Source organism: Sparus aurata, chromosome 13 (genome assembly GCF_900880675.1).
Source record: "Sparus aurata chromosome 13, fSpaAur1.1, whole genome shotgun sequence".
Lineage (NCBI taxonomy): Eukaryota > Metazoa > Chordata > Actinopteri > Spariformes > Sparidae > Sparus > Sparus aurata.
Genome location: NC_044199.1, coordinates 31,753,619 through 31,780,355, shown reverse-complemented (window position 1 = coordinate 31,780,355; position 26,737 = coordinate 31,753,619). Strand labels below are relative to the sequence as shown.

Here is a 26,737-nt window from a genome sequence, read left to right as displayed (position 1 = left end):
TCGCACATGTTGATCCTGAACTGTGACTAATCAATCACTCTGTCTCTCTCTCTCTCTCTGACCCGTTCTGTCATTTCTGGAACAAATCCACAGACGAAATATCAGGAATAACTCCAGTAAATCTGGGCCGTTAAAATTTGATCATCCAACATCGTGACAGTTCACAGTTCCTGTTGTTAAACAGTCTCAAACAGTCACTGCTCCTCCGGTTAGAAGGAGATTTGTTTGCGGATGTTTACGTTACAGCTGTTGCAAGAAGGCAGTCAAGCCGGACACCACTGTTCAAGACTGTGTTTCCACATTATAAGAGTGAAACCACTGGATACTGGGCATTTTCTACGCCGTGTTTGTGGCAACAGAACCAGTTATTTTAAAGGTGAATACGTATTATCTAACTCAAATGTAAGCATATCAACAGCTAACTGCTTGCTACTTAGTTCATCATGCATGTAGTGGTCCAGACCAGGAGCTCGGAGCACCAGAGGAGTGTTACTGTTTTAATGTGTTTTTTCAGCATAATATTTGAATGCAAAGATGAAACATAAAGAAATGTTACGTTTCAACATATATTCATGTTTTGCAGAAACATACATTGCCAACGTCGCTTCTTTGATTAGCTCCATGTACTGATACTTTTAGAAAAGGTGACCTGTATTTAATATTCCTAGCTAAAGGTCAAGACACGTGTTGCCACATATTTGTTAGTATTTTATATAATATAATCAGTATGAACTGTTTTAAAGAATGGAAACTGTCAGTATCCCTCGATGCTTCGGCTACATCTGAGGGCGAATTGTTTTTGTTTTTTCTACGTATTCCTAAATGGAGGACTTGAAAACTGGGAAAAAACACGAAAACGATGTTGTTTATTAGTTTGAATTCTGTTTCTTGTGTGTGTTTCTGTCTGTGAAATTATCTCTGATTGAACAATTTATTGGGTCAATGATGCAGCGTCTCTCCAAAGACGCGTGGTGTTGCACTTGCGTTTAAAGTCCTGGGAGAATAAGTGTTTGAAGCACAAAGAAAGAGCTTAAAGGAAAAAGAAACGTAGACGATCAGAACAAAAAGTATTTGTTACATAATGAGGCTTCGAACTTGCCCAAAGCATCACTTTATCTGCTTTTCCTGCTGGATTATATGAACAAATAAACCATTTTCAATGTGCCGTTGGCAGCAGCGACTCTGAGCAAAATGGAAATTGTGTTTTTTTGAAAAAATACAAAATAAAACAAAATTGAAAAATCACCTGAAAAGATGTAAATCCAAATATAAAGTAGAGTAGAGAAACCGTCTTGTGACCCACCTCCGACTCCTCGCCCATCCGTTCTGCATCGCTGACGCTCCCTCCACTGCCGCCGTCACTTCCAGACAGCTGCTGGTCGTCGGGCACGTTGTCGTAGATGCTGAGCCGGTGTTCAAGCGCGGCGAGCGGACTCGGGACGTCACAGGAGGAGGAAGACGAGGGGTCCTGGTCACTGGCGGCCAGCGAGGACGGGCCACGTCGGACGCTGTGTCGCCCCCGGAAACCGTGGAAGCTCCCGGTCCTCCAATTGACGTTGGTGTTGTCGATGATGGGGGACAGGATGGCGTGTTTGTGTGCGAGGGAGGTGGGGAAGGTCCCCGGTTTGTGTCCGTGGGGGATCTGGAAGACGAGACTCTCGTGGAGGCTGTTGTTGTTGTTGTTGATCTGGTTCCTGTAGTCCTGAGAGGGTGAAGAGACGGATGAGAGGAGGTTTAATAGAAAGGTGCTTATTGTAGATTCGATAATGAGGCCTCATGTTTGTAACTGACCTCTGTTCCTGGGTGGTTCTGGTTGTTCCGGGTCGTTCCACCGCCGACCCCGACACCACTGTTGGAGCGTTTGCAGTTACTCCTGACCCGTGTGACTGGGCTGGGCGTGCTGACAGTGCTGCTGCTCTCTGACTGGCTGTTACTGCTGCTGCTGCTGATGGTGTGAGTGGACGAAGGTGAGGAAGACTCCCGGCTGCCGGGTCGAACCTGCAGACTGGAGACATTCAGGAGGAAAGAGCTCCACAGTTAAAGATGCACAGGGAACGGTATGAAGCAAAAAGCAGTAAAAGATCTATAAAGGAACAGATCAGCCCCAAATTTTAGCCGCTAAGCTAAACAGGATGTAAATAACATCATTTTGGATCTCTGTGCGTCGAGATTTGATTGCTGGGTCATTTTTGGGTGAACTGTGCCTTTAACATGCTCCCAAAATTTATTAGTCGAACAAAAAGTGGCAGTTTGTGTTTTGGATTTCTGCTGCAGAGGAGAGAATGTTGAATGATTTAGATGGTCAGCAGCGTCTGTAAAACTGTTGTAAATACTAAACGACCGTCTTTGTTTTTGAAAGATTACACCCCACATCCTCACCTTGTCGGGCAGTGCAGCCTCTCCATCCTCTCCTCCTCCTGGCCCAGAACCGGCCTGCTGACAACATGCCGACTCCTGCTGCTGCCGCCACCGCTGTGAGCAGAAGCGAGGAGGCCGGTCGATCCCCTCAGCCTCAGCCGCTCCATCTTCTTCAGCAGACTGGTGCCCTTCTTCCTGGGCGGTTTGTCAGGGAAGCAGCCTTCGGCCTCCTGAATCACGCCGGACGAACCTCCGCCACTTCCACAGGGGGAGGGCGGTCCACTGAACGAAGTGTCCAGGGACGTCTTGTTGGAGGAGGAGCAGCGGGAGGAGCTCCTGCTGGTCTCCTGGTCGTCCGCGGTGCTGGCAGTAGCGGTGGCGGAGGTGGCCGCGGCGTCTCTGTGGCTCTTGTGGTGTCTGTCGTGGCCTTCGCTCTCCGTGCTGCTGGAACTGTGGATGGAGCAGACGTCATGGTGGTCGCTGACATCACACAGAGACACGTCCTGGGGTCCGGCCGGGCCGTCGGACAGAAGAAGGAAGTCCGCCGTCGACTTGAGGCGACGCCATCGTCGTGTCCGCCTGTCGTAGGTCCAGTTGGGGCTGATGGCACAGAAGTCTTCTTCGTCACAGTCGTCTCCCTGGAAGAAGAAGAAGAAGAAGAAGAAGAAGAAGAAGAAGAAGGACGGTTCAGACATACAGAAATCTGAATGTGGCACGAATATCCAAACATAAGTACACACTGACACTAATGTATGCAGAGAGACATGTAGGCAAACAGAATAAATACACAAACACGTTCTCAATAATTCATTCAAGCATGAACATCATTATACATTCATACAAACAAAACCACAAAGACATCACACTCCTCAGCATGTGGCCTAACTTTATATTCAGGATTTAAAATGTAGTTGCATTGTGGATAACATTATGTATTGTGTCTGTATGTTTACCAGCAGCGAGGGTCCAACTTCACACAAGAGCAACGCTAAGTAGTTAAGTTTACATAAATCTTACTTGTTCTGTAAATTTTACGTTCTTCTTCTACCTTATTTTCAACTCCAGATCATCGTTTCTCAAACTTTTTACACCGTTTACAACCTCTGAAAATATTAGCATCAGTGTTCGCTTCGCTGTCCTCACTTTCAGTTTCAGCAGGACGGTTTGAAATATTCTTCCCCTGCTTTCTGAAAGATCTCGTCTGCAGCCACATTTTCTCGTGTTTTGAGCCTCTTAAATACAAAAGGTGTAAACTGACGGTACTGAATATCGAGGCGTCTCAAACAAAATTCTCCTCACTTCACTTTCTCCTAGAAAGAGAACTGAGGAGGAGGACTGATCAGCTGATATCAGTCAGAACCAAGTGAAGCTTAATGTGGAGGTTCTCTCATAGCGGTTTCACACTGGCACGGTTCTGGTTCTGGCACTGGTTCGGTTCTGGAGTCTCAGAACCTTGGTGCTGTCTGGCGAACCAGCCCGCTTTCACACCAGTTTAAGTGGAACCAAAGTGGGAGGACGTCATTCCGCGTCACACAGGCGGAAGTAAACACAGCAACGGCAAAATGGCAGGTCGTGTGGATTATTTACGAGCGTTTGTTTTGTTACTGCAGCTATTTGCTCACATCCAACACACCAACATGCACCAACTGATGATGATGAGATGTAGAAGACGATTACGTATAAGGCGAATGTTATGTAAAAAGTATATTTACATGTTTAACGTTATAACGGTAGCAGACGTAGCTAACGTTAGCCTGGCTAACTGTTAGCCTACACCGTATCTAACAAAGCATGGGTGATGCCCAAATCGCCACCAAACACTTTGTTTCTTCTGCCGACCACTGAACATTTTTCTTCTCCATCGTCTTCTCTGCTTTCTTTCCTTCTCTTCCTGCTTTCCTGCTCGACACGCCCACTGATGATGTCACGGTTCGCAAGGAAAAACCAACTGTTTTTAGGTTCCGCTGCGAACCAACTTTTCAGGTTCCAAACCAATTATTTTTTCAGTCTGAACGCGCCGGCCGGTTCAAAGTTGCGTTCGGGAACCAGAACCGTGCCGGAGCCCTGCCAGTGTGAAACCGCTGTCAGTGTGACGCTCCCCGTGGCTCCGCCTCCTGCTGCGTTTGAGTTTTCTCGGTGTTTGCTTTCAACACTCACCCTCCGTTTTGATCTCCGCGGCTCCAGCCTCATCTCCACACATTTGTTTAAAGTGCTTAATCTCCTGAGAGAGGGAGAAACAGTGGTTAGACTGGAAGTGTCACTGACATACTGTGTCATACCTTCATCATTCATCATCATTATGCAGCGTATTAAACTGAGTGCAAATGAGGATCAAGAAGAAAACTGAAACTTCACGTGTGACAGTGAAGTTTGATCTCTGGATCAGCAGATCAATCTGAGGAAACAGCAGCTCCTTCCTCCTTACTACTGCTGTGGTGAAACCTCAACCAGGTAATTTTTCTTCTACTTTGCACTTGTACTTGATTACATTCATTTGGTAACTTTAGTTACTTTGCAGATCAAATGCTGCATCCGAGCCGAAGCAGCGCATTTTTAAATTAAATAATTTTATTTGCGGCTGGATTAAAAAAAAACACTGAATATCTGGAGCAGGCAGACGATCAGTTGACCAGAAGTATTCAGAATATAAATACATGTAAAAACATATAATTTAATTAACTTTAATTTGACTTGTACTTTTGATACTTGAGGACACTTCATATCAGATACTTTTTGGACTTTTCCTGAAGTACTTTTCATTCATCATGTGTGACTTTAGAGAAGTTTCAACATGATATCTTTTCTTTTGCTCCAGCGTGACTCTCGGTCAACTTCGCTTTCAGCAATTTAAACTATTTTGGTATGAAGGCAACTGAAGGGGGGGGGCAACGGAAAACGCAGCCGTCAAAGCTTCCATCATTGCAAAAGTGAGTGCGCTTTTATCTAAAGTAGTTTTGAAACTCCATAAACACTTCCTGTCAGGTAAAATGACCACGTTCAAGTAAAGACTTTGCAGGAAAGCGTTGTGTTACTGTCGGGCAGCGGTGGAAATTGCTCCGCTGCACCTGTAACCACACAGTGACATCACCTCCTAATAACACCTCATTAAATTGAGAGTGTGAATAGAAGAAGATATATATATATATATAAGAGTTTCATGTGGTATCAGCTTGTCTGGCACCTTTGAGTTGGAGACTGCTGTGAATTGCTGCCATTTCCTGGTGAATGCTGCTAAACTGTTGTGTCTTTCTTCTCTAAATGTGTTTTTTTACAGTTGAAAGCACGGATACATAATGGAGCTGGCTGAAGAGGTGCGTCGCTTCTTTATGTGAGAGGTAATTACAGTTTGTAGGGAATGGACGATAAAGTGATTCTGAGGTAAGATGATGGAGAGGGACCCAGAGAGGCGAACCAACGTCTGCCACTGTGGGTGGAATTCATGTTTTGCCCTCTTGAGCAAAACTTTGAGTCAGTTTTTGCAGAAGGGTTCAAGTGAGAGGGTATCGAATTCGAGTTTTATCTGAACTCGGGACCGTTAGTGCACCATGTTGATGGATCAGCTGGTTCTGGTTCACAAACTGATATGGGTCTTTCAGGTTTTTGAATCCAGACCAACAAGATTTGTATCGCATTTTCTGACACTGATAAGGTTTGTGGGAAGTTTTAGAGGTCCAAACAACACAAAGAAGTCAAGAGTTTAACATTTGGAAATAGAAGCAGCTGCCTGTTACCTGCACAGCGAGTCGAGGGCATCCTCATCCAGGAAGTGGTGATCGCGCTTCGCCCACTCGACGTCGATGGGGAACCTGCAGTCTGACGCGCAAAACAAGACAAATGAAACAATAAGTCGCCGCCTGAGATCATCTCCTGTATCATCTCGGCGCTGACTCTGCGGGCCGTGCGGCGCCGGCGGAAAAAAACTGACAGCCTCATATTTACCTTTGAATAATTGCACATACTGAGGGAAGCCGGCCGCTCGCAGCCAATCACAGGCCTCCTTGGCTTCAATCTCTGCAAACAGCGAGAAGGAATACAACATTGATTCAATTATAATCACTTCATGCTCCGCCCGCTTTAAGAGGGCAAATATTTGCACTTAATCAGTCGTCTGTTTATGAAGTTTAATTACATTTGCATTTGGGCAAAAAAAAACATTGGAGGGGAGAAAAACTGGGAGCACATACAGGCTATTAATTATCCGTGACTCTTGGAAGAGGCCATTTTAATTACTGCTAATTGGCTGAGTGTGGGGACGGGAGCCTCCGAGAGAAAAGAGAGATTTGTTTCATGTTTTCCTTCCTCTTCATCTTCTCTCCATCTGCGCGGCTTCAACCCTCTGAGGTTGTTGTTCTCACGTGCTACTCATCTGACAGCCACGGATAAAGGTTTGATTTCAAAAGGTGTGTGTTAATTACAAGTTTCACACATAAACACCAAATTAACATCCTGAGCTTTAATTTTTGTCACAAAAGAGATTTGCGACCATCTTGCAGAAGCAGCTGAGTCCGAGGTTCTAGAGAAACGGGAACATTTGCATCGTTTTCTCACTTTCAGTCGTGATAGTTGCCACATTAGCATCTGTTCAAACCTGCGCTGCAAAAACGAGGAAACACACCGACATGACACCAAAGAGAAAGAAAGTCTAAAGCTTGAATGCAGGAAGTTAAACTCCAGCTGGGGGAGGCGACACTGTTAGCCGTAACCGCAGGAGGGATACACTCATTTTATATAGAGGAAACACTGATTACTAGGCCTGCTATTAAACTGTACTGGATAATGAAATATAAATAACTTAAAGGTTTCACAAGCATGTTAAAAGTACCAATAATTAGGCTGCAAGACACTCAAGATTAAACCGTGAGGTAATAAAGCGCTGTGAGTCCTAAAACCCTGATCCGGTTTGCTCGTCTCAAAGTCTGAGTTTTTTAAATTGGTTTTTCGGTTTAATGCCTGAAAACTGTTAAAAACAGTTAGACTAACTATTCTAACTCTGACTTTACAACTTGTACATTGATTAGTTTATAGAAAACCTGTGTAGTCTTTGTGTAGTAAGACGCTCAGTGGTTGTTATGTCGTCTGTTTATAGCCTAACATTAGCTTTTTACTGCTTCAGATTTAATTTATGCTGCAAACATCACAAAGTGGTGTTCATCAATGGAGATTATCTTGATGAACAAAACATCATAAAATGAGATTATTTTTGTCAGTAATCCAAAATCCGACAGGCTTTTTGTCGAGGGAACCTGTGCGATGCTAACTTCCGGGTTAGCCGACAAATATACATCATCTCTACAACACTCACACAAGTCAGTGTACAATCAACATTATTGTGAAACTATTTCTAAGGTCAAACAGTTATATGGTGTTGCTTTAAAGTCTTCTCTCTATAGCGGTACATTAAATCTGGCAGCTCATCCTCGACTTCCTCCCAGGAGACCGAAATCAGCAGCGACAAAGCATCTTCCGTCATGTAAACATCTATAACATAAATATGTACGTAAGTAAAGTTACATAACTAACGTGCTTATTTGAACCCAAACGGGATCTTTTCCTAAACTCAACCAGGTAGTTTTAGTGCCTTAACCTCAGCAAACTGCGTCTGCCAAAGGTCCGGTTCACCCATCGTATCGTTCTGGGAGTCACGTGTTAGAAAAAGGCTGAGCGGAAAAAGAAAACTACAATAAAATATAGTTTCTTGGTCGGGGATGTTTGCAATGAGCTGCCACAGGAATCATCTTCTCAGTCTGGCTGCACGGCTCTGAAAGAGGATTTAGCTTTTTTTACTGAGAGGTCTCAAAACATTTGTCCGGCACCGTCGCTCCTCCTGAAACGTTAAACCTGCTCTTTCTGCAGGAATAAGAGGCCTGTCACAGTTTAGAAAACCGCCACGGGCATTTTCTTGTTTTCATATTCAGACAGCATGAAATATGGCCGACATTAGTCTCCACTAAAGAACAACAACAGCACTTTGCCTGTGACTGATCGCTTCTTCAAACACTTCTCGTCTGCTTGTTCACTTCAGACGGGATGAAGGAAAAACGGATCCTCTTATTTTTTGTGACTTTTCCAAAAAAGTTTGCCTAAAATTAACTCGACAGCAGGATGGAAACTTGGCTTGTGATGTGGTCTTAGTGCTTTCCACAGAAGCCCGAGGGATCAGGAGAACAGGCGCGACACAAAGCAGATGCTCCCCCGGTATGTAAACACTGGTGGGAAACACAGCAGATATGGCAATCATCAAAAACGACGACGGCGTTAAGTGAGAAACATGCGAAGAACTGAAGTATCGGATGGTAAAACACAGAGGAATTACTGCTGGTTAAACGTCAGAGCGCAGAGCTCATTTTCCGGCGTCGAGATGGACATGAGAGGGATTAAGTGTGTTTGTCGAGTGTTCTGAGAGGATCTGTGAATCAGAGTCAGAGCCCTGAACTCGGAGCACCGACCCGATACGTTACTAATGCTAAAAAGTGCAGCATGTGTTTGTGCTAACCCAGAGGGTCACAAGTTAAAAGCTCCTGTCACTTAAACCCGTTTTCTACTTCAGATAAGTCTAAAACATTCAGCTGGAAGGCCACCGGGGCTCAGAGAAGGAGCTACGACTGAACACGTTTGAGGTGGAAGTAGAGAAGCCTGCAGGGAAAATCTTAAAAGTGAAATTATTATCATCATCATTATAATTATCTGGGAGGCCTTGAGTAAAGCATTAAAACACAAATCACTTGTGGTTAGAAATGGATTTGGAGTTGTTCTCTTTTGATTCCCTTCATGCCGCGAGGCGTTCGGATGCTAAAAGCTGCAAAAGGACAATTTTTGCAACTTCAAAAGGCAAAGAGACGTAAACCAAGTGATTAAACTCTTCAAAAATCAGCTTTTATGCCACTGTCTTTCACTTAAACATCACATAGCTTCCTCAAGAAAATGATGCCTAGTTTTGGTTGGTAAAAGGAGTTGAACAGTCTAAATTATCGGGGACTTTTGGGGCTATTTGTAATTTATTGTCATGTTTAGAAACAAGAAAGGAGAAGAGACAAAGAAAAATGCTAAAATGTAAATGCTGATATGCTATATAGAAATGTATGCTAGCGTGTTAGTTGAAGGAGTCTCTCAGTCTCTGCATCTCATTCTATTTGTGAGCACAGCTAACACAATTAATAGCCCCACTTAAATAGCTTGCACACATTAGCCACCTAGCCTAGTCAGTTAGTCTCTGTCTGCTGAAAGGATAACACGCAGCAGGTCGATAAGTTTTAATGGTTTCCCGGATTATTTGTCTTAAGCTAATTAAAAAAAACAGCCTCTCCTTTGTTTTATTCGAGTTAATTAAACTTGGTGTAGCAGTGATAATACCCACACGGTGTCTCGATCCAGGGGAAGTGTTGCGACGTGTGCTCACTGCGCGCTGGCTAACGCAGCCTCAGTGAACGACTCCACACACAGAAACACGAGTAAATAATTCGTTCACAGCTTAAGAATGCCCTGAATACAAGTTTGACCTGAACACCACATGAATTATGAGTCCAGGGAGGAACAGACCGCTCCACACCTGCCACAAACAACAATGAACTTCATACTTTATTCCAGTGTTTGGTTGCTGGACTCGGACCGCCACATTCTGAGGCCCGTCTCTACTGGTTTTACGTAACCGATTGTATCTGCTGGGCTTCTGTTCCAGTGTGACCACATCAGGCAACAAACCTCTTCCCTTTCCCAATGATTCGGTCTCTGAGGAAGTTGTGATTTGGCCCCTCTGGGCTCCGATAACAGATTTGGATGTGTGATTGGAGGGCGGCTCCGCCCTGCTAGCGCCAGGAAGCTGGACAGCGTGTGTTTGTGGATGCGGAGGACGCTGAGGAGCTGTGGGTGGCTACGCGAGGATACGTGCTCGCTGGACCGTTTGTGTTCGGGGTGTTTATGTTTGTGCGGACACCAAAGCTTTGACCAGGAGGAGCAGAAGCTCTGCTCAGGTTTAACATGTTTCTGTCAGGATGGTCACTATGAAGTACTTCATGAGGGGAAAAAAGCAGCCAAATGTGTGCAATGGGAATTTTAAATTATTGCAATTACTCTGCAATTTTTCTCCGTGATTTACAAGAATATGCTTTTATGATGATGATTAAAGATGAATACTAGAGATGAAGTGCACCATTACATGTATCTGTTTGCCCAACTAAATAATCTGTAGTGTATCTGTACCCTGTATTATTGAATTTATATGTGTTGTAAACTCTGACAAAGTGACTTTATTTCAAAGAAAATGAGGAAATCGATAACCTCAAAATTACCATGAGATGTAGACTAGTAATATTTAAGTTGTTTCAAACTTAGTAAAAAGTAAAAGTCAACTTTTAAAGTGTACAGTAGGAACTGATCAATTGCTGTATTTATCAATTCAGCTTCAATCAGCTACACAATTAAGATTTTCCTTCATCACGTGAACAGATATTGAAACATTTGACCTGGAGAAAGAAAGTATCAGGTACTTCTTTCAGTACTCACTCAACCCTAATGAGTATCCAGAAAATGTAGCTAACTACATTTACTCTTTTTAGTACTTTTTACAACCCTGTTTAAACCACCATCATCTGTACGGAACATAAATCTCTACAGCCAGCAGCTGGTTAGCTTAGCTTAGCACAAAGACTGGAAACAGGTGGAAAAAGCTAGTTTGGCTCCGTCCAAAGGCAACAAAATCCATCTTCCAGCTCCTCCTAAACGCACAACTTAACAAGTTGTATCCTGTTTGTCTAATATGTGCAAAAATGTTAAAGTTTAACCGAGGTAACGTGCACGTTATGTCAGATTTCTGTTGTCAGCTTCAGCTGCTCCAGCCTCCGTCACACACTTCTGTTTTGGACATACAGACATGAGAGTGGTCTTGATCTTCTCCTCCAACTCTTGGTAAGAAAGTGAATAAATGTATTTCCCCACATGTCAAGTGGAAGTGAAGCGGCAGGGCAACACGAGACACACTATATCATCCTGCTACATGTCTGTATCTCATCAGATCTGATGAGGACCAAAGCCAAACAAGCTCAGCTCGCTGATCCTCACATATTTCTGAGCAGCCCCTTTTCCTTCAAAGTCCAGTATTTATCAGACGTTTGAAGGCTTTCACGGCACTTCTACGGCTCACTAAACACCACCGTAGCCGGTGCGTCTCTGCTCTGCATGCGGTTGAGGTGCTTGCGAGCGTCTCGCAGGGCCTGAGCAGCGTGGATGCAGATCAGAGGCATGTCAGCTGTCAGAACGGACCAACCATGTTTCCCTCTTTCGCCTCGCCGTTTCTCTGATGGTATTCCCCTGTCAGTCTGATGAGCTCAGAGAGGGGCAAGTTTAAGATGTCTGCTTGCATGAGTGGCTGGAGGGGGGAATATTAAACTCCGTTCTGTTCTGATTCACTGTGTGTGTGTGTTTGTTTGTGTGTACAGTGCATCAGCGTGCTGTCCCTGGACCAAACACTGATGAACCGTGACGTGAGCCTCCATCATAAAAACCTGTGTTAAAGAGGTCATATTATGCAAAATTTCTGGTTCATACTTTCATCTGGGGGTCCTGGTAGAATTCATTTACATACATTATTTTCTCATATTGCTGCAGTGTGTCTTGAACGCCCCGTTTTAGCTACAGAGTGAGACATCTCGCCTCTGTCCAACCTTTGATGAGAGTTGTGCATTTGCAGGTCATGCCGAGCAAGGTAGTGTGATCTAAAATAACGCTGCTACAGCTTTTATCCAATATATTTAATAATATACATATAAATACATATATTTATATATATATTTTATTAAAAATACCACTTGGGATGTGAGCCAGTGTATGAGTGACCTCACAGTATAAACCTGAGCTGAAGTACAGGTGGTTAATTACTGCTGAGTGGCAAGATTTAAATATTTAATGGAGCACACCGCTGTGCAAGCTGGAGACTGCAGGTGCTACACACATATTTGAGCTGCTGATGGCCAAAAAAACACATTTTAAATCTACAAAAAAACTACAGTACACCTCTGACTGCAAACAAGGTCGATGATCAGTTTGTATTATTTATTCATCTATATCTTTTTTTTTTTTAAAAACTTGCAGGATTTGCAACTTTCTCTGTAATGAACAGGCACGACCTTGGAGTCTGGTTCTTGTACCACCTCCAGGACATTAATGCAAAATGAGAAGTGGATGTCTTGACAAGCCGGGAGAATCCGCTGGGCAGATTCAGACGTGACCCATTATTGAACTTAGTCAGCATGCACATGGACGACCACAGCCCCCTTAATTAATTATCCAGGAGGAAAAGTAATCACATTATGAATTACATCAAGTGTAAAGCGGCAAAGAAAGAACGTGTCACACTTGTCAAAAGGGAACAAAAACGTATTAACCTTCTGGCTGCATGTTCCTCAACTATTATAATGGGCTGCATTCATTTCAGGCATTCAGTTGACCGTCCTGTTCACAGCAGCCTGCAGTGACAACAGCAGCGGCATGTAGATTACATTTAGAAAAAGCGAAAACAAAAACTGTACAGACGAGCAGCAGCAGGAGGGATGTAGCTCAGATAAACCCAGACAGTAAGTAAATATCACAATATGGTGTTTTTGTTTGTACCGTCACCGTCTTATCCAGGGTACGCTCTGCTTTATGTGACTGAACTACCGGGAACATGAAGCACACAAAGAATAATTAATCCTAATAATATGTTATTCTTAAAGATTTTAAGTGATCTTCAGTGGCACTTGGATAATCAGTAGAAATGGAATTACAACGGAATAGATTTTAAATCCATCGTGTAAACCCTCCGACGGATAGAAAACCAGACTGCTGATTTGACGCTCGTCCACACGACACATCTATAATAATGGACCGGACCGCAGCGGTCTGTGGGGTTGAAGAGGTTTTAAAGTCCTTGATGTTGATTGGCAATAACTGCGCGATAAGAGCCGATTTACTGCCACAAATTGTCATCAATCAGACCCTTTCACAATTATAGATGTCAGGAATTGGAGCTAATGTCGCCACTTTTTTCTTTGTTCTGATGAAGCGTTTGAGATCTAATCAAAAGGAACTGTTTTAAAAGCTCAAACTTCGCTTTAGCTTGCAGGAATACTTTGACTAAAACCCAGCGGGAGTTTCAAAAACCTCTCAGGTCTCGAAGGTTGGTCTCTTCGTACACGATAAAAAGTCCACATTTGACAACGAGAGGCAGAGTTTAGTTTAAAGCGGCGATGTCACAAAACTGACATGAGAATCAGATAACTCAACATAAACCAAAAGTTTTGAGTGGAAAAATATATATATATGATTGTTAGTCTTTTTGAGTATGAAGGATCCTTAATCATTAGTTTGTTTTTCATAATCAAGTCCACCAATTAAGGAAACTCTGGATCCTTGTACCATTTTTTGAGATGAAAAATCCTGAGAATAAGCAAAAATTGAGAACAAAGTAACATTTATAGGACACAAATCTACAGTGTATCAAATAAAAACGTTGAAATCATGAGAAAAAAGCCAAATTATGATATAAAAAAATCAACTGAAAAATTAAGTTGTAATTATGAGAATTAAAGAGAAATCTAAATTGAGATGAAAGTGATATTTATTGGAGAAAAATCTACAAGATATGAGATAAAAAGTTGAAATCATGAGAATAAGGTAAAAATCAATTATGAGATACAAAGTCATAATTATGCAATTTTAAAATAATCAAAATAGAGACAACACTTCTATACTTATGAGACAAAACGTGGACAATTTAACCTTTTTTTTCTTCGTTTTAAGTTTTCATCGGCTTCTTTTCTTTAACTGGCAGAAAGTTGCCTCTATCTGTTTGTTCCTGGCCCACGAACAACCGTTAAATTTCAGTTTCGGTCTTGTGAGGAAAAATGTTTGGGCGGCTCTGATATAAACTGGGAAGTGTAAATACAGTCATCCTGATGTCTGCCTATTGTCACCGGGAAGTGAAACAGGAAACAAACAATTCCCTTTACAGCGCCGATGACCTCAGAGAGCGACAGCTGCTGTGAAACTTCAGCGTCCGCGTCGCGTTACGTTCCTCCGAGTCTGAGAGATTGAGTGATAACAGCGCGGACTGGAAGCAACACTGTCACCTGTCACCAGAGGAGCTAGCCAAAGGATCCAGGGGAGCCGAATCTAAGAGGTCAAAGGTTATTTCTGCTGTAACAACTTCTAGTCTTTCTGTCATCACGACATTCGAGAGCAAACTAACGTACTTCTTCACAGCTGCTGACAGAAAATGTCAGATTCAGTATAGATGTTTTTTATTACCAGATGGTACGAAGCTCAGCTCAGAAAGTCGCTGTTACATCGAGGAAATGAGTGTTTTCTCAGTCGGATTCTGTGTCTAGCTTGCATATCTAGCAAGACAAGGAGGTTCTATCTATACAGCACATTTCAATACTGTTTAACTGCATGTGATTTACATTAAGGTGCATACAGCGACAGGTAGAAAAACACTGACAACCAGCCACCCTTCAAAAGACGCTGACAGAACGCAGACAACTTGTTTTTAAGTTTACATGTCACGAACCAACAAGGAGAGTTTCCCCTCAACGAATCAGCTGACAGCAATTAATTCAATTGGCTACTTTGCAAATTATCCATATGTCCATTTCATTATATTCCCATTATATGCTGCTTAGCGAACGCTCGCCACACTACGTCTTCCAACAAGACTATAAACTCGCTCACCTTACGAGATCTGCTGCTGACGAAAGTGACGTAAAAGTTCAGTTGAGCTTTAGTTGGATTTAACCACCAAAACTACTAATTTAGATTCAGGAAAAGATAAAAAACATCATGGTTTTGGTTCAAATAAGCTTATTAATTACATATTTACGTATGTTTTGTGACAAATGTGCAGCAGTAAGCAAACGAAAAGGGACGAGGTTCAGATAGATGTGTCGGTCGCTTCCCTTGCAGAGTGAAGCTACTTTAACTAATTTTACTTTGTGTGATTGTCAGACGAAGCAGAAACACAACGCTTTTTCATATTAATTGTGTCGACGGCCACAAACCACAGCTCTGATCCTGAGGGCCCCTTTTGGATGGAAAGCTCTGTGCCAATGTGGTCATCCGTCCGTGGTTACGTTTATTATATTTATGGCCATTTAAGCCACATATAATATTTAACGAGAAACACCAAATTTCACGTAATATAAATCATTTTCCCCCCAACAAGGAAAGTAGCAACGATGGCTTCTGGCCTTTGTGGCTAATGGTTTTGTCTATATTTATGTTATGGTTTGAAATTTCATGAGACCAGGCTGCACATATATATTTATATATATACACACACACACACACTGAGTATGACTTGGCTGTTGCTCAGCTGGCAGGTAAAGCTGCATTAGCTCATACGTAGGTGCAGTATAATCACTCCTGCATGCTGTTGCCCTCGGTTGCTAACAACACCGTCTGTCCCGAGCCTTCCTGCCAGTGGAAAGACGGCTCTACTAAGTTCGGATAAACACTCTCCGGTTACCGTGAAGCAAATTGGAGGAACTACAGGGGTATTTCGTAGAAACAGATATGACAACACAGCTCAGCGGCGTGCTGCCGGGCAGAAAACCAGCTGACACCGAGCCAGATTAAACCACATGGAGAGCAGATTCTTTTCCTTTCATTCCTTTATTTTCTTTAATCTTGAAGCACCCCACCTGTTCTCCGTCCCAAGTGCACTTTTCAGTTCACCTGCCACTTTCTCTGCTGAGACTTTAACCAGACAAAAAGTTGTTTTTAACCTGCCATATGTTTCCTCCCTGCAACCACTTCTTCTTCGTGCATTGAATTCTCCCGGCCACCTATGTTTTTTTGTTTTTTTTTTCGTGGAGAGAGATGTCTCAGGAAGCAAATAAAATATGTGCTCCTGTACAGAAAGCTCTTGTCAGGGACAGATTACGTCGCCCAAAGCCGGCAGCACTCAGATTCTGCCTCGCTGACTGTGGTCTGGGAAATTTCAGTGAGTCATTTGCTTGAATTTAGGCTTTGTAGTCAAAATTACTCTGCTGGCAAATGGGTTAACCCTTTTACCACCACGTTACATCATTTCCTGATCCTGAGGTGACAATTTGCATCCAACTTTAGCAGTTTCCCTGAGAGAATCTGAGAATGTCAAGATTTCCACGAGATTATCCGATTTAATGGACATCTGAATTAATCTGAGGAGTAAAATAGGCCACCGCCATGTGGTGGATGATCTGACAACGGTGCACTCAGTCACATGTAAAGCTCCCTGTTCAGTTATAATCAGTTCAGTTAGAAAGTATAACGTCAAAGATTTCTTCATATAGTACTGAACACTTCTATTATTCAGCAGCAAAGTGAGCACAGAGGTTTCAGAACAGTGTGAGGCTAAGGGTTAGCATGGATTGGATGAGATTCTAGCAACATTTAAGCCAAATATATCGATATAATATGCTCAAAAGTTTAACAAGAAGATTCTGAATACTGAAGCTGATGTTTGGTAACCTACATTGCTTTAAAAGACTCACCACACCGCATCAGCTCGATCAACAACAATGAAGAGCTTAATTTACGTTAGCTCACATTAGCTAGGTCTACATTAGCTAAACACGAGAAGCCTGCTACCTGAATGTTTTGTATATTTCTCTTAGCTAAGTGGTTACACCAATCAGTATTCAGTACCAAATGGGCAACAGTGTCAGTGTCTTTTTGAGCAACGTTAAGGCTAGCTAACATGTGTCTTTCAGCAACTGGGGTAAAGTTACGCTAGCTACTTGTAACGTTAGCTAAACACTGGAAGCCTGCTGCTTGAATGTTTTTTTTTACATTTCTCTTTGCTAATTACAGACATCCAACAATATATTTACCAAATAGCCAAGGATTTTGTTTTCCTTTGGCCAACTTACAGCACTAAAGTTACGTTAGCTAACATTAATTAGGGCTTCATTATCAAAACATGAGAAGCATGCACACTTCTACATTACATTTACTTAACTGGCAAATTAATTGTTTCTTTGGGCGATCTTACAAATCTAAAGTTACGTTAGCTAACACCATCTACATTTGCTAAACACTACCGGAATGGTTTGTTCATTTCTCTTGGCTGTTAAGAAATCAGAAATAAGAGTTTAACTTTTCTTTTACCAACTTATGGAGCTAAAATATCATTATCAAGCATAAGCTACATGAGAAGCCTGCTTCCAGATTGTTTTGCAGATTTAGTTTGGGCTAATTGCTGACATTGGAAGGTACATTTGCTTAAGAAAATTAATTGTTTCTTTGGGCCATCTTATTGATTTAAGGCAATGTTAGCTAACATTATCTTCATTAGCTAGACATGGAGAACCTGGTACTTGGATGTTTTGTACATTTCTCTTTGCTAATTACAGACATTTACCAATGCATTCATTAAAAAAAACATTTCATTTTCCTTTGACAAACTTATTTAGTTGGTTTCAGTCAGTAGCTAACATTAGCGACATTAGCTAAACATAAGAAGCCTGCTACCTGAATGTTTATTAGATTTGCTGCAAGAGAAAGCAAGGTGAAAGATTCAGCTGAGAGATTTTTTAGACTCCACTTACTCTCGTGGTCGAGCACCTTGACACCAGATCCAAAATAGAGCTGAATATTGTAACATAATCCAGCTCTTACAGGAAAAAGATAGCTGGTAAGTCGACAAACATCTCAGTGGAAGGACGGAGATTTGATTCACGCTAACTCAAACTGCGTGTAATTTAAGCGCCATTGTATGTGATGTTTCTCATGAAACCTTCCAGCTCTACCAGTAACCATGATCAAAACAAATATTAAAACAAAAAGAGTTGTTCAGTCCGCAGAGATGTAATTAACCAGGTCAGGTGTTAACCACTAGGTGAAGTAACAGAGAAACAACAGCAGATTGTGTGGAGCGCCAACTTTTTCACCCCTACTATGAATCTAAAACTTTGGTTTGTCCTGTGGGTGTTTGATGTTTTTCTACTTAATGAGTCACTTGTGCATTGAGATAGAAAAAAAACCCCCAAAAAAGTAACCGAAGCTCATTAATGGTTAGTGCAAAACAAACACCTGCACGGCCCTCCATGAGTCTGTCAGTGTACTTATTATTTATTAATACTATCACTTGTACCTTTTTCTGGACCTTCAATATAGTGGTGGAGGGTTTTTAAGACTTTTACATCACAATGTTACTGGTTGAAACAAAAAGACAAGAATAAAACCAAAAGTGTGGATATTAGATCATGGATTTCAGAATAAAACAACCATTTTTGAATAATTTCCATATGATTTTCATCCAGTTTACAGACCCAAGTGTACATCACAAAGTTTGAATATTTGAAGGGTTTTCTTTAGCAGTTGATCTGTTCTCTCTCCAACAGAAGCCCACACACACATTCAGAGCGGTTCCTACGCTCGTCCTGCCAGAGAAAGAAGCTTTTATTCTACCAGAGATCATCAATGCGCTCGTGATGGTTTCGGGCCCACGGCCTTCAAACAACAATGACCTCTCAGTGGATACCGAGCGGCTTCAAATTCCTGCATCTGCCGCATGAATCGAGTACAACACTCAAACACTTTGAATAAAACTGCTGAGATATTTTACACAACAATCTGCTGAAAACGAGTGTTTTACATCAGCAGCTACCAGATGATACCTTTTCTTTTTTTTTTAAAGTAGCCCAGGAGCCACGTTCTGTCCAATCACGGCCCAATCAGGTCCTGATTAAATCCCATTCGTTGAGCTAATTAACCAATCATCTCCTTAATGAAAGTCATCAAGCAGCAATTGTCAGTTGTCTTCAAAAAAGAAACCCCGTCAGAATTGAGAGGCTGAACTCTTCATTATCTCCCCGTCGTTCAATATGAGAACTGAACACATACTCACTTTTGATCAACATGCTTCTCAAGTCTGAAGGAAACTTCAGCAGACGTCCATGTTAACTGATGAGATGCAGATATTTACAGAATCCAAAGGGGGAAAAGTCAGTAAATCCAACGGTGTAACGGAGCAGTAGAGTCCAGTTGTACTGGTCATGTTGGGCATCATGTTAATGAAGTCATTGTTGAAGATTTCCCCTTTCCCCTACCACTCCCCTTCCTCTGGCCTGGACTGGACCATTTGAACACCAGCGGGAGGGGGGTGAGAGGGGGGCACCCTAAAAATAACCCAGAGGAAAACACTTCAGACACACGAGCGCCTGCCTCTTGAATCTGTGACTGGATGAGACGTGGGAGAAGTCGTGTCAAAATCGTTCGAGATCAAATCTGTAGATAAAAACACGCTCGGCTCTCTCTGAGAGGAAATGCCAGAGCGAGCCGGCCCGCGTGCCCACTCGGTGCAGAAGTGTAGAGTGTAGATTTCCGGACCGAGAGTCAGCTTTGAGGCTGGCAAGATTTCATGTTTCTCTCTTAAAATATTGTGATTTAAAATAGGCCATTCAGAGAGTCAGCCACTTTGCCTCAATGTGCAGAGAAACTCGAGATACAAATCAACGTTCTCCTCCGCTGAGGCCTGGCGTTACGAGCCCTCACATGATGAAATTGCAACGAGAAAGTGAGGAAATTAACAAGATTTTCTCCGTCTGCAGATTGAATACTTTCCACCCGCTCTGCTCTCTGACATTCTAACAGCGATGTGGTGGCACGGGGGGGGGGGGGTCTTTGAGAAAGAGCCACTTCAGATGAAATGGAAGAAAGATATCCGACTGAGCGAACGATTCAACTCGAGGAGGATAAAGTCCTTTTCCGTGCCCTAATAGTCTGTAGTTCTTCAAGGTTTCATCTTGGCTCAGTCCAAGGTATACCATTAGCGTTAATGGCTTTCCATTTAAGGCGTAGGTGTTTGATTATGGGATTTTAAATGTGAATAACTCCCTCGGAGGAGACGAGAGAGGTCTGCGGGACTCGCTACATTAATTCACAAGTGGAGGAGGAGAAAGTGGGAGTGTGTAAACAACTAATGGACTTTTTCACAGTCTGTCGGGAGTCACGGAGCGAGAGGAGGAAGAGCAGAAAGAGGGAGGAAGGAGGTCAAAACTTCTTTTCTTCTCTTTGCCAACATTTCCGAGAAAGTTCCGGAGGTCTGAGAAGTTTGTTTAAAAGGTTCAAATCGCTCTGGAATCATTTCGTTGCGGGAAATATACAACATGCAGTCCGTACAGCAGCAACACGAGAGGCGGAACATTCAGGCGTTGTTCGCATTCTGCCGGCGGTTTGATCAGGGTCACCAAACACAACCGCTCCCGCCTCGAAACTGATTGATCGTTACACGTGTTGGTGTGCGTACGTAAACTTCAACCCAACAGCTGCAGCAGCTGTTCCGAACAGACCGAGCAGCAGGTTCCCCCTCAATCAGCTCCGTCGCCTGCTGTAGATCTACTCGGATATTTTACAACATCTGTGATTTATGAAGGTGTGTGCGGGACGTCTGGAGGATGCAGACCTGCCCAGCCGCTCACACTCTGACGGTCTGAACAGACAAGAAACTGTTGGGATTCAGGTGGAAACCAGCAACCAGGTCACCATTCAGATGTTATCAGTCTGCAAACCACAGATACGCGTCTTCAAATGTGTTACATGTGAAGTTAAGGTTTCCACTAAATGTCATATCATTGTTCATATTACATGTTCATCTTCGTCATCTTCAGCTGGTGACCGCAGCTCAGATTCCAGCAATGACTCGGCGACAGAAAACCTGATATTATTGTACAGGAAGTTTGGTCTTCTGCAGCTCGACTGTTTGAAGTGAACAAAAACACGTATTTTAAGCTGAATCATGATGTTTTTCTGACTCTAACCAAGTGGTTTTTGTGCCCCAAACCTAACCAGAGCATGAGCACAGTGTACGTGTGTGTACTTTGGTGACTGGGTTGAAACAAGGCGGTGAGTTTTCCCTTTTGGGGATCGTGTCTTCAGTTTTCATGAAACTTGATTTTCTTGGCCTAGGCGATAATATCCACTGTATTTTTGCTTGTGTGGATGATGTCGCACACCCACATCCTCCTCGCTGTGACGTGCTGATGTCAAATAAAGCACAAACAGACAGTAAACCACAGAGGATCAGTGTCGGTCACACAGCGGTGGTCACCCTGCAGAGTTTTTACTCTCAACGCACAAAAACGTCACCGCAAGGCTCCTGAACGCACCGCCAGAATTTGACGTTGAACTTTTGAATTTGCTGGATACAGAATGTCAGCAGCCGCCTGCAGACACCGCTCGGGTCCTGTCGGCTGATTTTGTGTGTACAGTTGTTTGATATTGTTTTAAAAAGCTGCTAGAAATATGTGAGGAACACAGACGTCTTTGCAGTAAAGATGCAAAAAGTGTTATTTGCATTACAGAACTGTGTGTGTAAAAACTGTAACTTTAATGTAGAATACTGCTTTGAATAACTCCCCACCACTGTGGCTGTTTGCTGAATTATTTCCCTGCTCTCTGATTTATTCATGTATTTATTCATCTGCGCGCCGTTAAACCCTCGTCCCAAAGTCACGCGGGGAGGAAGGCCTCCGGTCTGAGGATCCGCCATGTTGACTGTAGGAACGAGGATTAGAGCAGAGCTCAGGGTCCGACCTCCGGCTCCGCTAACAAACACTCTGTGTGTGTGTGTGTGTCTCTCTGCTGTGTTTAAAGGTTACACAAGACTGCGTTTCCTCTTCCCAAGCAAGAGCCGCGCAGGCGTCACAGGAGGAAGAATCCAACAATACTCCCAGCGGATGGGAGTTTCTGTATATGTGTGTGTGTGTGTGTGTGTGTGTGTGTGAGGGAGTTAACTACAGTACATGGAGGACGAGATGTGTTGTGTTTACTCTTGTAGCCTCGCTGCATATTCGCTGCTGCTTGCGTGTGTGCTCTGGGGTGTGTACGTGTTTGAGTTGATGTTGTGTGCTGCTGTGTGTGTGTGTTTGTGTGTGTGTGTGTGTGTCTAATCTGAATCCAGCCTCGGAGGCTTCGGCCTGGTATTTCCGATGCAGCGGGACAGGAAGTGGACTTCGCTCTTGGACCACGTCCCTCCCTCTGAACGCGGCAGCACACGGGCTCTGTACACACCGATCACTTCATCTGTGTTTGTGTGACAGAACGACGCGGGCCGGAGATGTCAGCCTTAAATCAACGTTTAATAACAGGCAACAATATTTCATAATCATTCATTCCTGAGTTCCTCTATGAGCCAAAATGACACACGTCCTCTAGTTCCAGCTTCTCAGAAGAAAAGATTTATTTCTTTTCTTCTTAGATAAACTCAAATTTCATTTTACAGCCCTGCTGTTATAAAATACGTGAACCTTTTCTGTTTTATATCTAACAACTAAATATCGTCGACCAACTTGAACACCTCAACGTGGGCTCTGAGGAACAGACTCAACAAAAATTTATAAAATGACATTGTTGTTAGTGGCAGTGCTCCTCAGAACATTTACACCAGGATCCAGGAAATTCATTGTTATAGGACATGCATCTGCCGTCCTGGCTACACCCAGTTTGACTCGTCACGGCCGGAGTTTTGCATTTCCACCACAGCTGGTCTACCTGCCTGAAGGTGTGTTTTAAACTAGTATCTATTGACACACTTATCTCAATATCAGCAGCACTATCGAAGAATCACCGCTAAAAAAGAGGCTCCGCTAATTCAGTTACAAACATGTATCATTCTTCACAATAAAAGCCCCCGTTATTTAGGGGCCGTCCACATGGATGAAAACAATCTTTTTCTCCTCCGTCTTCCTCTGCATCGTTTCAAGAATATTTGCGTCCATACGGATCCACTGAAAACGACCGAAAACGCTGTAGTTCATATTCCAGCCTATAGGTGGCGCTTGACATTCACCAAAAACGGAGAAGAAGAGACGGAGCATGCGCATAAAGCTTGCACGCTGTACTCAACTACAAGGCGAGTAAGTTGCAAGAAAGGCTCAATATCTTCTGCGGCACGAACACGAGCATGTAGTCCGCCATTGTTGTTGTTGTTGTTATGAGACGTCGAGGGGTGGGGCGATGGCGTCATCGTTTTGGAAAGTATGTGGATTCGCCGTCCACACGAAAACGGGAGGGTTGCGTTTTCTGATTTTTCCACCCTGAGACCCGTTTTCAAAAAAGTGCGTTTTCAGGATCCGTGTGGACGGTCGGCCAAAACGATGCAATACATGTGCGTTTTCGCAAAAGAGCGTTCTCGTCTGGACGGCCCCTCAGTCATTTAAAAGCTTTTATTATGAAGCAACACTACAGGAAATGTGTCTTCAGCAGCAGTAACTCCTGAATCAGCTGAAAGTGAACACATGAAACAGCAAAACACAGCAGATGTTTGACAGAACGAACAGAACGAGAGAAACTGAAGAGATTCAGTTAGAAGCTGCAAAAGTACTGAGAGCTCAACGTCTTTTTCAGGTTTCCTGCACAAACATGAGTTCAGTGTCGATTTGAGGGAGAGACGGGTGTTTGTTACGGGTCGGTTGCAGTCGTGAGACGTCACCGTGGCCCGCGTGGAGGCGGGGCAGTCGTGGCTTGGCTCTACTCTGAGGTAGGTCCGACTCGGTCCACGATGAAAAGTGGAAAGTGCTGGTGGAAAAACGGCATCTGCTTTGAAAAGAAGCTTCGTTGTCAGAAGCTGCAACAGCGACGCCTTCTAACATTTCAACCTTGTGGATCTGTGTTTCTGAAAACGTGAAAGGTCGAGGTTATTCGGGTCGGGTACTGACAAACACCCCATCTGTTGTGCTGGATTGAGGACCAGTGAAGAGGAGACACAGTGGGTTTGGATTGAGTTTACGGCTTCTTTAGCGATCCCACTTGAGTCTGTTGATGCTAAAGACAGTCAGCGGCAGCTCTCATTAGAACGAGGTCTTGAAAACAGCACCGAGTGTTTGTTTTTCTTGTTTTCTGGCTCTTCCAGGGAAGCAGGCGGGGCGTAATTATATAAATCTTCTCTGAGTCATGATTTCTGCGGCTGCCATCGTGACACACATCTGTGCTACAGCTCTGAATCTGAACGATGGCGTTTCCTGCCCATAAACACGCACGTATGACTTAATTTACACATCACAGCAAATCCCTTCTGTCTCTCTGTGTAATTCACCGAGCAGCGTGAATGTCACACCCGTCATCTTAAAAAAGAACACAACAACACGCAGCTTCCTCGCAGGATTAAACGTCTTCATTAAATCCAAGAATCTAAGTGGTTTTTTTTTTGTTTTTTTTTACGTGGAAGTAAACAATCACCGCCGCGGCTGCTGTCAGGCTTTTGTGCAGGAGCCGATCCGGACTCGATCAGCCTCCCGCGGTCACAATCAATTAATTGGGAATCTGATTAGAGCTGCTCTTTATTAGCACTTAGGAATGATCTGAGAGTGTGAAGTAATGGGCCGTCCACACACAGTTCATTTGGAAAGTGTCTTTATGATGAGCACGACTCCCTAAAAAGCGACGGTCGGATACTCTGGCAGCTGAACCAGCAGACTGTTTGGGCCCAGTGTGGTTCTGTCATCTTCTGTATTCTGTTTGTTTTTAGCACAACGATCGTTATCTGGATCCGGAGGAGTCTGTGGGTTTTTATTGTCCCTCCAGTTTTATTTCAGCTGTTTGTTTGCGCTGATATCTTTCACGGAAATGTGACGAGACGCTGCGTGTCGTCCCGTGATGTGAAACTCGACGCGCTGCTTGTTTAAACTCACGATTGCCTGAGAGAGCGGAGGATAAACTCCCTTCATCTCTCCGCAGCTGTGACATAAAACAGCGAGGAGGCCTCGAGTTCGGAAAGACAGTTTTGTGTACAGGGTGAAATTGGCTCAACAGCTGCGTTTACATCGACCCCAATAATCCACTCATAACCAGAATAAACACACAGTCAACAGAGACTGATCCGATCCGACCTGATCTGAATGAATTTCCAGAGAGATTGAGAGGACAGAGCCGAGTTATTATCTCGACAGTTTGTTTGATGCGTTTGAACGCTGCGCTGTGTGTTGTTAGCTTCTCAGCAGCTGTCAGCTCGTCTTCTTTGTTGCTGCTCCGCTTCGTTAACGTCGTCACAAACGTGCGGCCTGCTTATTGTTCGTCTTGCATCCATTGATAAAAGAAACTCAAACCTTTGATATTCTGATCAGTAGGAAAATATTAACCATGCAAATGCTTATTGCGATTGTTTATTTCAGGTTTGTAATCAAATATATTGCTTCCAGTTGCCACATAAACATGGCGGGAGCAAAACAAACCCAATCAACGGCTGATGGAATTTATTTGTTGAAGGTCTTAAAGGTGTTAAAGACACAACGATGGTTGAAATGATCGAACCCAGTTTGTTCAAACAACTGTTTGGCAACGTGAATGAACCCAGAATCCATCGAACCGTTGACCAAATCAAGAACCGCCACAGAAGTTTGAAGGCAGCCTACTAACATGACAAACACGGTTATGACCCAGAGGGACTCATGGATTATCTAATGGGAGAGCGACGATTGGTGAACATGACTGCTACGTTGTGGATGCGGGGCTTTTCCCTCTACAACAGGAAAATTCACTCTTTACAGTTAATGCTAACAGTAGCTAACGTAGCTCAACACACATGAATCTTTATCGGATTACTTTTTTTGCAGCATCCATGCAAACAGATAAAGGGGCGCTGTGTAGTTTTGGAGAAGAACTTTAAACTCAGAATTGTTTTATTTGCAATATCAATAACTTTTTTACATAAGTGAATAAACAAGCTGAGGAAAATAAGATCCGCAGAACGGCAGGGTCCGCCATATGTAAACAAAGTAAAACAGTATGTTGTGCTTTAAACGCAGTTTGTTCATTCAGTTTATTTAGAAATAATAATAAAAAAAGATCTTTCTCTTTTGATTAAAATGTCTTCTCCAAAACTACATAGTGCACCTTTAATTTGAAGAATGATTTCAATACGATTTAAGTATACTGGATGTAAATGCAGCTTTTGAAATGTAAAAAAAAAAAAGGAAAAGAGACGTTTCAAGGTAGACACGATGCACCTGACAGAAGCAGGGGAAGAAGAGCGAAGACATTTTCTCACCGGTGTCGGGAAACTTTATAATGGATTCAAGATAAGGCCAGGCCAGTTAATTCATGTGGTTTTAAAGGAGATACAAACTACTTTCAAAGTTAAGGAGAGGTTATGTTCTCCCCTCCATTAGCTGATCTGTGGCTGCCGTCACAGCGTCTTGTCTCTTTGTTTCTCGATATCATCAGCGAGTAAAGGTGCCTCTCTCACCTCCGCACCGCCGACATCACTCCATCTTTATTCTTTTTGTGTGAATAGAAAGCATTTTCAGAAAGACCCCGTGATGCACTTTTTCAATGCTCCACAGAGTGATGTTTTTGATATGGACTCTCAATAGGATGACTCCTGTATTGTGAAAAAGGTCTTCAGGCGCAGCTTTCATCCACGCTCATG

The 26,737-nt window shown here is 43.2% G+C and overlaps 1 protein-coding gene across 1 annotated transcript in view; it reads right to left on the bottom strand.

Annotated features, from left to right (window-relative positions):
* LOC115594825 (rho GTPase-activating protein 7-like) overlaps window positions 1-19,422 on the bottom strand; it is a 43,141-nt gene extending 23,719 nt beyond the window's left edge. Inside the window, exons 1-7 of the mRNA XM_030439078.1 lie at window positions 19,220-19,422; window positions 6,298-6,369; window positions 6,090-6,171; window positions 4,516-4,579; window positions 2,380-2,996; window positions 1,792-2,005; window positions 1,304-1,702 (exon numbers count right to left, since the gene is read on the bottom strand). Coding sequence (XP_030294938.1) covers window positions 1,304-1,702; window positions 1,792-2,005; window positions 2,380-2,996; window positions 4,516-4,579; window positions 6,090-6,171; window positions 6,298-6,369; window positions 19,220-19,232 — 1,461 coding nt within the window. The 5' untranslated portion in view covers window positions 19,233-19,422. The remainder of the gene's footprint in view (window positions 1-1,303; window positions 1,703-1,791; window positions 2,006-2,379; window positions 2,997-4,515; window positions 4,580-6,089; window positions 6,172-6,297; window positions 6,370-19,219) is intronic.
* Between the last annotated feature and the right edge of the window lie 7,315 nt (window positions 19,423-26,737).